This window comes from Carlito syrichta, unplaced genomic scaffold, assembly GCF_000164805.1.
Source record: "Carlito syrichta isolate Samal-C Ts95f unplaced genomic scaffold, Tarsius_syrichta-2.0.1 Scaffold131333, whole genome shotgun sequence".
Taxonomy (NCBI): Eukaryota; Metazoa; Chordata; class Mammalia; order Primates; family Tarsiidae; genus Carlito; species Carlito syrichta.
The window spans coordinates 23564-39036 of NW_007075429.1; the positions used below are offsets into that span (position 1 = coordinate 23564).

Sequence of the window (15473 nt, forward strand, 5' to 3'; positions counted from 1 at the left end):
TTCCAGTGGCCCCGCGGCAGGAGGCGCAGTCTGCCTCTCAGCGACGGACGAGACGGCGGTGCAGTGAACACATGGGGACCAGCGGCGTGTCCCCGCAGAAGGACAGCAGCTGCGGGGGCACAGTGAGCTGGTCACTTGCCAAACCCCGGGTGGGAGTCCGGAGGGCGGTGGCAGCGGGGGCGTGGCATGCTTGGGGGTGGGGGAGGCCTGGGGGACCGCCGAAAGGGAGAGGACCCCCAAATGCCACAGGCCCCCCGGCAGCCACGGCCCCCCCAAGGCACCAGCCCCACTCGGAAACGCCAGGCCCAAGTCCACTACCTTTCCTTCGCCAGACTCGCAGGCTCCAGAGGCCACTGCGCTCTCCTCCCTCGTCCTAGACACTGGGAAAACAGACTCCTTTTAGAAGTTGCCGTGTTTTTCTTGGCTTTTATTAGCATGTGTTAAAATCATATTAACCAAACACTATCAGAAGAACATGGATTGTTCTGAATAAAGTGCTTAAGGAAAAAAAATGCAACTTATTAAACTGGACATTCTCTTCTAGTTTGTAAGTTTTGGGTTACAATCAGGGCACAAGAGGAGAAACAGAATGCAGTGTTAGAGCGAGAAGCCGAGTTAAGAGCTCAGTGCAGACACAGGCCCACGCCCGCTCTTGCCACTTCCTTGCTGACTGAACACTGCACCTGCGTGGAGCAGCAAACAGCTTTGCTTTAATAAATACGTTTCCCTTCATTCAAATCAGAAAAGCTAACTACAGTAAAGTATTTTTTATCTGACCTTCTGTCTGTGCCCACAGGCAAGGTTTGCCTACAGAGCTCATGTGTGGAAAGCGTCATCACGCTGGGCCTTCAAGTTTTAACGCTATTTGGGTTCAAGATTGTCTCAGCAGTTCACTATTGGCTTTTTCTACTAGCTGGTACTTTTCAATACCAACACTAGTGTTTCGAGTTACAAATGCCAGCCAAGGGTATTTTCGCAGTACTAGAAACGCGTGGCCTAATTAAGGCTTTATTTTCAATAAACGAGGTTTTCTCTGAACAGGTTTCCTCACATCAGCACTCTGCTATCTGCACAGGCCCCAAGTCCTGTTGTGGCAGATCTCAAAGCCAGTGATGTTCTGAAAACATAACCACCTGGAAATCTGCATGTGAATCCTGGGTGGCTATGTTGAGGGCAGGAGAAACCGCAGGAAATACATCTTAAAACATTCGTTTGCAACCAAACACACTTAAGTCTTCCAGGGAAGGTGCAGGGTAGAGACGGGAAGCTGCAGCGCGCGCAGCCCGTCGGGAGCGGCTGGGCGGGCCTGGGCCCGGCAGCGGCACACACTCACCGCCGGCGTCTGGAGCACAGAGCCTGCATCCTGGCGGTGACGCCGCCGGCCTTCTTCGAGCAAAGGGGGAGGCGGGCCGGCTCTGCGAACAGTCGAGGGCCACCTCTGTTGAGTTCACCGGGCAGCTGACCCAGAAGTCGGAGCAGGTGCTGTGGGCTGCAGAAGAGCTGACCGTCCTCGCTGTAGAAAGCAGTCGCCTCCTGTCGTCCTGGGGAGAGTCGCTTCCCTTCCTCCAACTTGAGCACTTTCAGCTTCGCGCAGGAAAGGATCGCTGCTGCACCGTCTACTCAAACGTCCAACTCCTTTTACCAAAGCACACCAGCGAGCAATCCTGAGCGACTAGCATGACATTGGCAGCGTACAGCTAAGAGAAGACCGCTTTCTAAATTACCCTTTTCTCTGCTTCTTTCTACAGATGTGTCTGTCAAACGTTCTTTAGTTTCACAGTGATGTATGCTGTTTCAGGAAGCACAAGGTGATCTGTTTCCAGGAAGCGATGACCTGTTTTTAGCCGGCGCGTAAGGTTCCAACGGCAGGATTCGGGCAGTCAGGAGGCTCTCGGTCCCCCATGCCCGCCCCGCGCAGCCCACCAGGTCTTGGCTGGGCTCTCGCTAACAGCAGTCAGGTCTCCCTGTGATGTTTCCAAAAGCCCGCAGTGGTGCAGTGAATCTGTCGCCTCACTGTATTCCTCCCTGTCCGTCTGACTTGGAAGCCTGAGAACGTGTTGAATTAGGCTGAAAAAAGGCTCTTGTACCTGCTAATGTTGACGGCAGTAAGTGCTAGCTTACTATTTTGCACAGCACCATGTATAGTGCCTGTTATTCAGGCCAACTATAGCCAACTTTTTCTTTTTTTTATATATATATAAAGAAAATCTATGTAAGTTGAGGTTCAGAAATGCATATATTTTTTACTTACAAATATTCATCTGACCAAAATTCAACATAACCTTTATGGAACACTTAACAATTGTTTTGTTTTTAAAATAACATTTCATTCAAACTGTATATAATTCAGTAAAGTTTTTTATACAGCAAGCAATGCTTAAACCCTGGAAAATCTGTAGAAAAGAGATTTTCACACAAAATAAGAAAAGAAAAATCTGAAGTATCCCTCACACACACATACACACCCCCATCCACTCCGGCCCACGTGCATGCACACACACACACGTGGCGCCTGTGTGTCCACACAGACATGTTCATTTTCACACACAAAGTGGCTGCAGCATAGGCAAAAAATTGTAGGTCCAAAGGAAAATGACTGATTGTTCTAATAAAAGAGTCCAGGTAGCTCAGAAAAAAACCAAGACAAAACACAAGAGTCCTCTGAGGAAAGCGCTCCCTCTAAAGAATGTTCTCACGACGAATCTGAGACCTAAGCCTACGAAATTGCTCTTGCAAAACAGCTCCCTGCAGTCCAAGGTGACTTGTGCAAATAGAAGGAATCGAATGAGGCTAGTTCCTGAACTTCCTTAAACAAGGATGTGGTGCTCACAGCTGCCAGGGGGCGCTCCCGTCACGCCAGGTACTGCTGCAGCGCCGTCTTTGCCCTGAAATCACAAAATTCCCGTTAGCCATCACCCCAGAACTGCAAGTGTGGGAAAAAGCCCCGACGATGGTAGCTGGAGGTCTAAGAAGCAGATCCCAGAGGGGGTGGGATGAGCCCAGCGGGGCGCCTGCCTGAGAGCAGAGGCCCACAGCGGGCCCGGCCGGCGTCTCACGCACGGCCTGGCCGCGCCCTCCTCCTGTGGTGCGAGAGCTGCTCTTGCCCCTCGCCCCGCCAGGGCTCGGTGGCGTCCTGAGCCCCCCGCGTGTGCTGACGCTCCGCGCTTTGCCCGTCACTGGCATGGAGCTGTGACGGGTCTGAATTGCTGACTTCCTCTTGCTGCCACGGAGGGGTTTCGGAGCGAGGCACACCCGAGGGGAGGGCACTTAGGGTCCCGGAAGCTGAGAGGAGGACTGCCCAGGGAGGAGGCACCGCGGTACGGAGCAGGTGTGTGGCAGGCCACGGGCCCAGGGGCGAGGCTGCTCAGGGTTCAGAGGCCTTGGACTGGGGAAGACAGTCAGTTTCCTGTCTCTTCCTCACACCTGGTGACACCACAGCTGACCGGGATGGGATGTGGGCTGGCACGGCGGCGGTCGAGGCGGCCAGGAGGAGAGGAGAAGGTCTGGCGTGAACGGTGACTCATCTCGGGCTCGCCAGAGCCCCCCCGAGCTGGGCCTGAGGAGGCCACCTCCTTCACCAGCGCCACCGTGAGCTTGGCGAACTTTCTCAAGGCTGCGACTGCGAGAGACAGGAGGTCGGCTTGGGGCGATGGCTTCCTTCCAAGCTACGGGAAGAAAGGCTAGCGTTTGCAGGCACCGCTGGCTTTTCAAAGGACCGCCAAGTGGACGAGGCGTGCAACAAGCAGGGCGCGGGTGTGGCCCCTACAGTGAAGCGATGGCTACCATCCGCAGTTTTAAAGTGGAACACCAAGGAGCTTTCTTGTAATGAGGGGAGACTTTGAAGACGACGACAGCTGTAAGTCGTCCCGTCTGCCAGGACAGAAAGCTCCAGACACCGGCCCCAAGTTGAGAGCGCGTTGTGTTGCAGGAGGACGCTTTCAGAAACGAGTTTAAGAACAAGGCCACAGACCATCCACCGGACCCCCAAGGCCACCAAGAGGCAAAGCAGCGCAGCTGTGATGCACATGGGAGTCCTCGGGCGGTCAGAAGCAGCTTCCCGGCAAGTGTGTGAAAGTCAAAGGATCATCAAACCTGAACTACAGACAGAAGGCATCTGAGAGATCTTGTCTGTGTGAGTCCGTCCCACTCTGTTACCCAGGCTGGAGTACAGGGGCATGATCACAGCTCACCGCAGCCTCGAGCTCCTGGGCTCAGGCCATCCTTCTGCCGCAGCCTCCTGCGCCGCTGGGCCTTCAGGCACGCGCCACCACTCTCAGCTGACTCTTAAGCTGTTTTTGTAAAGACGAGGTCTCGCCGTGTTGCCTAGGTCTCCAACTCCTGGGCTCAGACTATCCTCCCGCCTCAGCCTCCCGACGTGCCGGAGGTACGGCCAGGAGTCACCGCAGCCAGTCCAGAGAGATGTCTTCTTCAGGCGACAGATGTCGTGCCATGTGGAAGGTCCACACGAAGGCCTGATGGAAGTCCTGCCCTCTCGAAAGCTGCCCATCCACGCTCCTTCTGGATCTCACCCAGAGGACGGCTGGGTCTGATCACGCCGTTCCCTGTCACCCACCTTCCCACCCCCTGCCGCAGCCTGGGGAGTCTTTCCGACGAGCAGTTTGGAGGCAGGTGCCCTTTCCTTACACGCACTCAGGTTGGGCAGCTCGAAGGCTGGCTCCAGGCAGGGGGGCTTCGGCGCAAGAAGAGCTGAAAAGCAACCTGCCAAGTAAACTCGGGCAGACAGCACCAGCTGCACTGGTCTGAGCAACGCAGGCGAGCCCGGCCCCTGCCCCTGCCCCAACCCACCTCGTGCTGGCAAGTCCTCTTCAGGGCTGGAGACCACCCCAGAGGCGACCTTGAGCAGAACTCGTTTTCACTTCCGAACAGAATGGGGGAAAAGTTCGGCGAACGGAACGGCTGTCAGCCAGGAGAGAGGAGCTGACAGAGCCCGTCACTGGGGCAGCAGCTGTGGCAGGAGAGGCAGAGGTTCAGTCCTCGAGGCTCCAGGGCAGCCTCCGGCATCTGGCTGGACCGAACTCGGATGTGAGCTGCGCGGATCGGCAGCCCCGGGCGGCGGTTCTGCAGGGTTTGTTTTCTTTCGCCGGCGGGACGGCGCGTTTCAGGGAGGCAGAAGCCGGCCTGCCCGGTGCACGCCACAGAGTCTGGGCTGGCCAGTCATTCCAGGAGCAGGCACTCGTGTCTCTTCCCCTGCGTGGGGCAGACAGACGAGCCGGCCGCCACGACACAGTGTGGCGTGTTCTGCAGATGCCAGAGGAGCACAGGGGGATCCTGGAGAAGCCTGCAGGGGCGAGTGACGCAGGGTCAGGCAAGGCTTTCGGAGGCGCTGGCTCGATGCGCACGTCGAGGGACTAATGGCCACATCCGGGCACGCTCGGCCCTCGCTCTCGGGACTCATGTGCCTGCGTCTCTGCTCCTCCGCTACACGTTTTCCGCCTCCAAAACGCTGCTCCTCGGCCCCCCTGGCTCTCACTCGCCCGAGTGACGTCTTCCAGCTCCGCGGCTTAAGCACCGTCCCAACGTGTGTTCCCAGCCTCGCTCTCCAGTGCCTTGGACACCCAACAGGCAGCCCAGAGCTGGCATGCCCACCCCAGGGCTCCGGGTTCTCCCTTCCAGCCTGCTTCTCCCGCATCCCTCACCACGCTGGTAAGTGGCAGCACCTTCCGCCCAGCTCCTCAGGCAGAGCCCTGGGCGTTTTCCTTCCCGCTCTGCCTCTGAGACCCTGCACGGACGCCGGGAGCAAAGTCCTGGCTCCGCCTTCAGATTCGCTTCTCAAGACTGCCACACTCTCCCCGCACCTTTCACTGCACTGTTGCAATGGCCCTAACGGGCCCTGCCCCAGTCCTGCCCTGTCACAGGCCATCCTCCAAGCAGCACCAGGGTGAGTTTGTTTGTTCGTTTCTGAGTCGGAGTCTCGCTCCATGGCCCAGACTGGAGGGCAGCGGCCGCTCCCGGCCCCTGCAGCCTCCACCGGCCGGGCTCCGGCGAGCCTTCCGCGGAGCTGGAACTACAGGCGCGCGCTGCCACACCCGGCTCATTTTTGGTTTATGGTAGAGATGAGGTCTCGCCAAGTTGCCCGGGCGGGTCTCGAACCTGCCAGCTCAGGCCATCCACCCACCTCGGCCTCCCAAAGCACGGGATGACAGGCTGAGCCACCGAGCCCGGCTTAGGGTGAGCCTTTAAAAACTCCAATCAGTTGTCGCCTCCGCTCAAAACTCTCCAAAGACGTCCTAGCAAACGCTGCACCCAAGCCCACGTCCTCGCCTCGCCTCAGGGCCCGGCACGATCCACTCCTTCCATCTGCTGTCACTCTCCAGCCCACTAGTCCTGCGGTTCCTTGACATGCCAAGTTCACTCCTGCCTCGAGGCCTCTGAGCCACTGTCAGCTCTGCCGGAATGCTCCTCTCCACCTGACCCCGAGGTCTCCCTCATCGCGCCTCCCCCACCTTGCCTCGCTTTCCTTCCTGGCGCCTCACTACCTGACCCTGTCACCCAGTCACCTGCTCACGCCTATCTTCCCCACTGGAACGCCAGCTGCGTGAGGGCGCACGCGTCATCGGTGTGTTCGCCACCATCACTCCCAGGCCTTACACAACGCCGGGCAGACGGTGGGCATTGAAGAGCAGCATCTGTCGAGTGAACAGGTCTCAGAGCAGACGGGACGGAGACAGCGCATCAGAGCAACAGAACAGGCACGGCTGGAGCCCAGGCGGGCACGGGGCGTGACGGGAGACGAGAAAGGCAGAGCCAGACCTCGGAGGCTGAAGGCTGGAGGCTGAAAAGCAGACGTTGGCCAGGCTCGGTGGCTCAGCCTGTCATCCCAGCACTTTGGGAGGCTGGTTCAAGACCAGCCTGGGCAACTTGGCGAGACCCCATCTCCATGATAAATCAAAAATTAGCCAGGCATGGTAGCGTGCGCCTATAGTTCCTGCTGCTTGGAAGGCTGAGGAGGAAGGACCGCCGAGCCCAGCCGGTCGACGCTGGGGCGGCCGTGAATGTGCTGCTGCACTCCAGCCCGGGCAACGCAGTGAGACTCCGACACAGAGAAAAAAGAAAAGAGCTGACACGCGCACTTTGCTGTCACACACGAAGTGAGCTGCACAGCGGAGGCTGCTCTGTGGGAGGATGCCCAGCCAGGAGGGGCATTTCCGTCCGTCTGCGAGGTTAGCTGGGTCTGATGGCAACTCCTGCCTCTCCCGGAACGGCGAGCTCTTTGAGGGCAGGGACTCCTCAGTCGTCGCTGCTGTGTCGCCAGCAGCCAGGCTGGCTGGCATAAGGCAAGTACTCAGTGAGGCTCTGAACTAATGAACTCACGAATTGTTGCTTTTTCTGCCTTCCAAGAAGCTACGTGTGTCTCGAGTATACTGGTCACGGGAATGCAAGGAAACAGCATTTGGATCCGATCCACTAAAACGGCCCAGACTCACGTGAATTCAGAGTCAGAGGAGCATCTTTAATAATCTGGCAATTACTCATTTATATCTCACTCAAATGGCATGTAGGTGGTTCACAGAAAATTATAAAGGTAATCTAAGAATCGAAAAGATTTGGAAAATCTGGCCATGCGCATTACTAAATCATTCCAGCCCATTCATCAAAGAATCCCCCACGGCCCAGAGCAAGGCCTTCTCATGCTGATACTCACTTGTCACAAAGGCTTGAATCTGGTGACTGACTCAGCTTGTGCAGGATGTCTACAATGCCCATGTCTCGCAACTTGTCCTGGCGTTCCTGCGAACCTAGAAGATGAAAGCTGGCGGTTACGGGCAGCCACGCTGTGATGCGCAACCAACAACCCGGACAGAGCCTCGTGGTGTCCTTCTCTCCTCGCCCCTCCTGCCCCCTCGGCCCCACCTCTCCTGGCGTAGCCGGATGCCCAGCAGCCTTCGACCTGGTCTCTCTGCCTCCCACGCCTCCTGCTGCAGTTCACTCTGTGAACTGGAGTTCCAGAAGCATCTCTGTGCTGGATTTCTCCAAGGGCTAGACGATCAAAGTCAGAGGTCCAGCCAGGCAGGAGGTCTCTGACACTGATGCCAGCTCTGTCACTTCTTTCAGGACATACTCACAGCCCTGGCTCTTCCTACCCCACAGGTTTTATCCCCGGTCCTGTTGTCTTCTATTCTCCTCTGCCCCCGCCCCGCAGCATTCTTGCTGCCTCTCAGCGCAGCTGGCAGTTTCAACTCCACACTACTCGGTTCCATCTCTTTTTTTTTTTTTTTTTTTTTGAGTTGGAGTCTCACTCCGTCGCCCAGACTGGAATGCAGTGGCACACTCGTGGCCACCGCAGCATCAACCTGCTGGCTTCCGGCGATCCTTCTGCCTCAGACTTCTAAGTAGCCAGAACTATAGGCACGTGCTATCATGCCCGGCTCATTTTTGATTTATTGTAGAGACGAGGTCTCACCAAGTTGCCTGGGCTGGTCTCAGACCTGCGGTCTCCGGCAATCCACTCGCCTTGGCCTTCCAAAGTGCTGGGATGACAGGCTGAGCCATCGAGCCCGACCTGCTCCACCTTCTAAGTAGACCAAGATTCCTTGAGGGTAGCTTTGTCTCCCTGGTCTTGGCATCTAGGTCTGCGGGTTGAATCCAGCTTCCCTTCTTCGTTTTAGAGCAGCTAAGGAGAGTAAGCCCCCTGGAATCTCCTGTGCTGTTATTTTATGTATGTGTGCTTTGGTCCAAGGTTTCTGGCCCAGCACTCCCAGCCCCTGTTATGGTTCTGCTACATTGTTGGCTGTGCTGCTTTAGAGCAGATTCAGGAAACACCTCTCAGACCGCCTCCACCTCCTCTCCCCTTTGGATCGTGGGTCTCAAGACCCTCCATAGAGAGCGTCCCACCCTGCACCTGGGGGAAGGCCCGCTGCCGTCATGAAGCATCCATACAAACCCGAGAAGACGAGCTCTGAGAGCTTTCTGGATGGCTGCATGTGCGAGGTTCCTGGAGGGCGGCGCACCCAGGGAAGGCCTGGCAGCGCCGGGCCCCTCCCCCACACCGTGCCCTGCATGTCTTCACCTTCCTCTGCATCCTTCGCCATATCCTCTACGACAAACCAGGAAATGCATCCCCAGTTCTGTGAGTCACCCTCGCAAATTTATCAAGCCCAAAGCGGGGACTGTGGATCACCACCTTGAGTCCGCCAGAAGTTCCAGAGGGCCGGACGCGTGGCGACGGACTGCGTGGGGCTTGGGAAGAAAGTCCGGGGATGGGACTCAGCCTCCACCTGGAGGACCTGGCACTATCTCCAGGCAGACGGGATCCGGATTTAATCAGGGGACACCCGCTTGGTATCTGCTGCAGAACTGACTGCTTGCTTGCCGGTGGGGAGAAAGCCTCACATGTCTTGGGGTCGCAGAAGTCCTCTGTGTTGACTGCTGTGTGAGAGCAGAGCATTTTCCTGCCACGTGTTCCCACTGAGGGCCTACAATGACCTACTCAGGCGATGGACTTCTCTAGACCTAGGGAACCAGAATCTCCGGGGAGGGAGCCCAGAAAGCTGCATTTAAAAGTTCCCCGGGTGACTCGAATGCCGCTGACCCAGCAATGAGACCCCCTGCTCTCCAACGTTTGTTTGACCCCTCGGCTGTGCCTTGGAATCATATGGAGAGTCTTAAGAACCATTATGCCTGGAGACCGCCCCCAGAAGCTGAGCTGTAACTGGCTCGATGTAAAAATCCTCAGGTGAGTCTCATCTGCAGCCAGGAACGGAACCTCTGCTCTAACGAGGCTCCTGACAGACTGTCCACCGCCCCAGGCACGCTGGACTTCTCGCTGCTCAGCGACGCACCCTCTTCTCCCTCGCACTCGTCTCCTGCTGTCCTCACATGCGCTTCCTCTGCTCATAACGAAAGGCCCACCCTCCACCCACGCGCCTCTCCTCGTTTCCAAGTGCATCTCACCATCCTCGCTAGGCAAGGACTGTCACCTCTCACTCTCACTCCCTGAACCCAGTATCGCTGGCCCCAAGGTGGGGGCTCGGTGGGAACCGTCCAGTCGACTCGTGTCAGCCCCACCGATGCTCATCTCCGGGTGACTCTGCAGGCTGCCCGGGGATGGGGGCCACTGCTCAGGATCTCAGGGGCACCTGCTGCCTTCTCTGCAGGAGGTTCTCTTCCCACAATCTTCTTCAGAACCAATCTCCCCAATCCCTTACCTTCCTCTTCGTTCCATATGAGGTTTGATATGCAAAACATAGCGGCAAGCTGCAGTTTGACATGCGAATGACCCTACGGATGCAGAAAAGGAAAAAAAAAATCAAAATGGTGGCAATCTCACTTTAGATAATTTTTCTGGGTGACCTATGACAGGCAATCCGATAGCCTAAAAGTTGGAAGCAGAGGGCTCGAAGCCCAAAGTCTTGGGGGCCATGAAGACAACGCTAAGGAGTGAAAGGGTTACAAAACGGTGGGGAACCCAGCAGAGCGAGAGTGCCGAAGACATGCACGTTCCACATTTCAAAACCATCTCACTCGCCAAACAAAATTTTTCTGGGGCCGTATGTGTAGCTTGGGGCTTATGATTCACCTCATGCACACAGGAACACTGACAAATGACAATTCTATGCTCTCGATTTAGGCTCGCTTTCAGGTCACCAGCAGCCAGTAAACTAGGGGGATGTGCATTTGGTAAGTATATCTTCAGCTACTGGTTGGTCAACTTATTCAAACGGCCCAGTCATTCCTCTGGGGAAGAAAGTGAATAGTCCGGAAGTTCTGTAACACCTAGGCTTTCTCTCACACACAGTTTATAACTGGCTTGCTCCTTTGCCATCAGTTGCTGAAAATAATTCTTCTTCTTCTTCTAAATATGTGTGGATGTACTTATTTATATTTTGATTTTTAGAGACGGTGTCTCACTTCGTCACCCAGGCTGGAGTGCAGCAACACACTCATGACCACCGCAGCCTCGACTTGCTGGGCTCAGGTGATTCTTCCACCTCAACCTGCCAAGTAGCTGGGACCACAGGCACGTGCCACTGACACCCGGCTAATGTTTTGATTTATCGTAGAGATGAGGTCTCGCCATGTTGCCCAAATTGGTCTCAAACTCCTGGGCTCAGGGAATCCTCTCACCTCAGCCTCCCAAAGTGCTGGGATGACAGGCAGGAGCCACTGTGCCTGGGTATTTTTTTCTTTATATGCTGAAAGTAAGACCATTTCTGGTTAAGTTGGCTCATCTATCCACATATGCTTTCTCCTACATGAAAGAGGAGCCAATAGTAAAACAACCTTTATAGATGACTTTCCAACTGATCAATCAAAAAAATTCTGGTGCATTTAATAATTTATGCCTCCAAGGGAACATCAATGGTGAGATACAATCAATGGTGTCTTCAAGACTTAATCTTCTCATGTAGGACTATATCTCAACTAAGCACAGACAAAGAAATAAATGTGGCTTCCTCCATTAGAATACTATGGTTAGTGATTCTTCCTCTTCTACATGCCAACACTTTTTTTTTTTTTTTTTAAAAAGAGATGTCCAGTTTGGGTAACAGTGAGACAAAACAGAAGAAAACTTATCCGCTCCTAGCCTCAGACCATCAATGAATATCAAATAAATGAACACGTATATACTATAAGTATACTAGAACAAATATGCACTTACTGTGTATAAGTTTATTCATCATTTAATAAACATTTTTTGAGAAAACAAATTGCTGTGATAGGGAAAGCTGGGGGCTGGAGAGGTGGGAGCTTAATTTAGAAGGCGTGCTCCAAAACGGTCTCCCCGAAGCACTGAAGCAGAGACTAACGAATGGGAAGGTGTCTGGGTGTGGACAGGAGGCGACCAGGGGGCCCAGGAGGGGGAGCAGCTCCCGAAAGGTCTGAGGGGCAAAGGAGTTGAGTGTCCAGAGCCACAGGCATGATCAATTTGTGGGCCCTCGTAGGCCAGAGCAAGGGCTTGATTTCATTCTGCGTTGACCGGAAGCCCCGAAGGATTTATACAGTGGAGGGACACGGTCTCACTGACATTACTAGAAGAGACTAGAGTGACAGTGAGAAGTGCCAGGAGGCTATTACTATTACAGTCAGTTCAGCATGAGATGCGGTGGCTTGAACTAGAGTCGGGCAGTGGTGGGAAAAGTAAACAGATTCAAGACCAGCTTTGGAGGAAGGGCTGATGGACCTTGCCAATCAACTGCATGAATGAGGGGGCAGAGCTGGAGGAATCAAAATAGACTCCCAGGTTTGGGCAAGCAACAGGGTCGTGAGCAGAGCCAGCAGACTCAACAGAACGACCAGGGGAGAGGACGTCTAGGCTTAGGGGACACTGCTAAGGGTTCCTTTTTAAACATCAACTTCAAGAGGCACTCGGAGCGAGAGAGAGAGAGAAAAGGGGATCAGACAGCCATGTGGAGATGCCGAGGAGGCAGGAAGGCCTACGAGTCCAGAGGTCAGAAGAAAGCCGAGGCTGTAGGTGTACACTTAGAAAGCACAGCATCAGCCTAGAGATGATTGTGCACGCCATGGGGCAGGGCGAGAGAGTCCCTTAAGCCAGAGGTTCTCACCTCTACCTGTACATGAGACCCCAGGGAACTCTAACAGCTCTTGTTGCCCAGGCTACACCACTGTTACATCAGAGTCTTCAGAAGGGACAGCAAAGCCACAGTCTCTGACAGGTCCCTGGGAGGTCCTATGTGCAGCCCAGAGCAGGGGAGGGTAGAGGGAGTCCAGGGTATGCAGGGAGGGCTGATGTCATGGAAGCCAAAAGAAAAGGCTGTTCCCAAAAGGAGGAGATAGTCGAGCGAACTGAAGCCTGCTGCAGGACAGGGCAAGAAGAAGAGAGAAAAGCATCCTTGGATCTGGCATCACAGAGGTCACTGGTGACCCCAACTAGGACAGTTTTCAGCTGAATAACAGGGGAGAGGCCAGACGAAGCAGAGGAAGAAGAATGATGTTAAAGGAAAGGACGTTGCGTAGCAAAGATGCTTTTAAGAAGTCTGGCTTTGAGCTGGGTGTAACAGCTCATGCATGTAATCCCAGCACCTGGGGAAGCTGAGGAGAGAGGAGTTCTAGGCCAATCCAGGAAACAAGGTAAGGCTCTGTCTCTAGAAAAAATTGAAAATTTAGCCAGGTGTGGTGGTGCGTGCCTGTAGTCCCTGCTACTCAGGGGGCTGAGGCAGGAGGATCACAGTGATCTGTGATCATGCCACTATACTTCAGCCTGAGTGACAAAGTGAAGCCCTATCTCAAAAAAAAAAAAGCCTGGCTTTCAACAGCAACAGAGAATATATCGTGACAGGTACGAGAAGTTAAGAAAAACTTTAAAAAGATTAGAGACACTATATGGATCAGGTATTGGAAAGATAAGGGGATTCCTTGTTGAAGCAGTAAGATTTTCACTCAACAAATATTTATCAAGCATAGGCACTGGGCCAGGCACTGTCCAAGGTGCTAGATGTACAATTACGCACAAAACTGACAAGGTTCCTTGCCCTCATGAAGCTTGTAGTGGGGAAGGGGGGACACTCAGTAGGTACACAAGCAAATACACATTACCATGACTGAGCTGAGTGTGCTTGTTCTGAAGAAGGGGAACAGAATGCAGTAACAGAGAAACATCAAAACAAGTAAGAGCCCAGCAAGGAAGTGTCAGCTCAGCTGAGAGCTGCAGGGTGAGGAAAAACGGGCAGAAAAGTGTTCCAGGCAGATGAGCCAGCAGGTGGGAAGATCCTGAGGCAGGAAGGAACATAGCCTTTCGGAGGAACCAAGAGCCCAGTGCAGTAAGGAAGTGCAGACTGCAATGCCGTGGGGGCCACAGAGGGGTCAGGGGATGCGGGTCTTGACAGGTAACATGAGCTTGACGCCAGGTGTAGGAGGGAGCCACTGAAGGGCTTTAGCTTCTGTTCTCTTTTCAACATTTTATTTTTGTCTTTAAAAATAAAGTTTTTGTGGACAGGGTCTTGTGTTGCCCAGGCAGGTCTTCAAAAAACTTCTGGCTTCAAACCATCCTCCTGCCTCAGCCTCCCAAAGTGCTGGGACTAAAGGCATGAGCCACCACATTCAGCCTTCTACTCTCTTAATAAAACAACCGAGGTTATCACTGACAGTGATGCGGAGGGAAGAGGTGAGGTCTAAAGAATGAGGAGCAGGTAAGAACCTACTCTTGTGGAGCATGAAGGAACCAGCTCACTAGAGAATCACTGAAGGATACCTGGAAGGGTCAAGCGCCCATTTGGGGGTTTGGCATCTTTCTCTGCAGTTGTTAACTCAGACATGGCAGGCAAAGAGAGAACAGGTTAGTGGGGAAGGGTCGGAGGGAGAATTTTTTAGGAGAGGTTGACAGAATGAGAGGGGAGGGGTGTTTGGTACCAGTTTTGACAATGGTCAGTTTCTGGTGATAAGATGCAGGGTATGGCCACGGCTGCAGGTGACAGATTGTTCAAAAGCAAACAGGTCCAGAAACTATGGTGCCAGGGGGCTGGAGGGTCCGCCCACTATGGGACAGAAGCCTTGACAGGGACTGGGGGCACTGAGAAAAAGCCAAGAGCCCATCTTCCCTGAAAAAGAGGCAAGCCATCAGCAGATGAAAAGGGTGGGGTGCAGGGTGCAGGTGACCATGTTACCAAACGGTACAACCTTCAGAGAGTCGGTGTTCTTTCTTCTTCTGCAAGATGGAAGAGCTCCTTGAATAGGTCACAGTGTCTTCTCCTCTTTTTAACACCTCTGCAAAACTTGTTACGTGCTAACAATGTCACAGTCCCTGCCTTTTAAATCTGCCACAAAGGGGGCAAAGCTCACCATGTAATACTTGATTTTCTGCAGGACATCATCGTTGGTCATAATAAGCTCTTTTGCTGTTGTCCCATCTGCTATGTTGGCTAAGATGCACAGTGTCTAGAACAGAACAAAGGTCAACAATCAGGAGAGTGCTGAAGACCCCAGAGTAAGGCTCAAGAGCTTGGGCCATCTCTCCCTGAAGGGGCATGGATTCTCACGGGTTCTGCTCTCAAGGCCCTGATTTCTCACCTCCTGAGGTCATTACCAACAATAGTAACCACAACCAAACCAGGTGTACCTTAGGCAAAAGGGACTCCGAACACTTCAGTGGCTTCCTGCTGTGCACAAAGCCATAGCCGGGCAAAGCCAGCCATACTGTATAGACCATACTGTCAAATTTTTCCTACATGTTTCATTTCTCAGAGAAGCTCTTGCGACTAGCCCACAAGGTCTCTTCAGAGATGTTGTCTCCTTGGTGGAGGCAGGTTGTAGCTCCCATCCCTTCCCAAAGCCTCCATCTGCTACTTGCTCCTAAGCTCAGGACCGTGTGGTTGAAGGCCCCAGATGCTGTCATACCAGCTACACTGGCCATGTGCAGTTGGGACCTCTTGACTTTTTTGAACTCTATTAGGGGAAGAGAAAAGGAAGCAAAATGTGTGAAGGAACTGAGATCACATCGGTCTAATGTGAAGGCTGGAGGGAGCCTGTGCCAGCTGGCGGGACATGACATCTTAATG

At 53.9% G+C, this 15473-nt stretch overlaps 1 protein-coding gene across 2 annotated transcripts in view; it reads right to left on the bottom strand.

Moving 5' to 3' along the window:
• Window positions 1–397: 397 nt before the first annotated feature.
• Window positions 398–15473, bottom strand: part of ARMC8 (armadillo repeat containing 8) — a 107878-nt gene continuing 92802 nt past the window's right edge. Inside the window, exons 19-22 of one of the 2 annotated variants that reach the window (XM_008049279.2) lie at window positions 14758–14853; window positions 10167–10239; window positions 7664–7757; window positions 398–2885 (exon numbers count right to left, since the gene is read on the bottom strand). In XM_008049279.2, coding sequence (XP_008047470.2) covers window positions 2852–2885; window positions 7664–7757; window positions 10167–10239; window positions 14758–14853 — 297 coding nt within the window. In that variant the 3' untranslated portion in view covers window positions 398–2851. The remainder of the gene's footprint in view (window positions 2886–7663; window positions 7758–10166; window positions 10240–14757; window positions 14854–15473) is intronic. The other variant, XM_008049280.2, reaches the window with a different exon arrangement.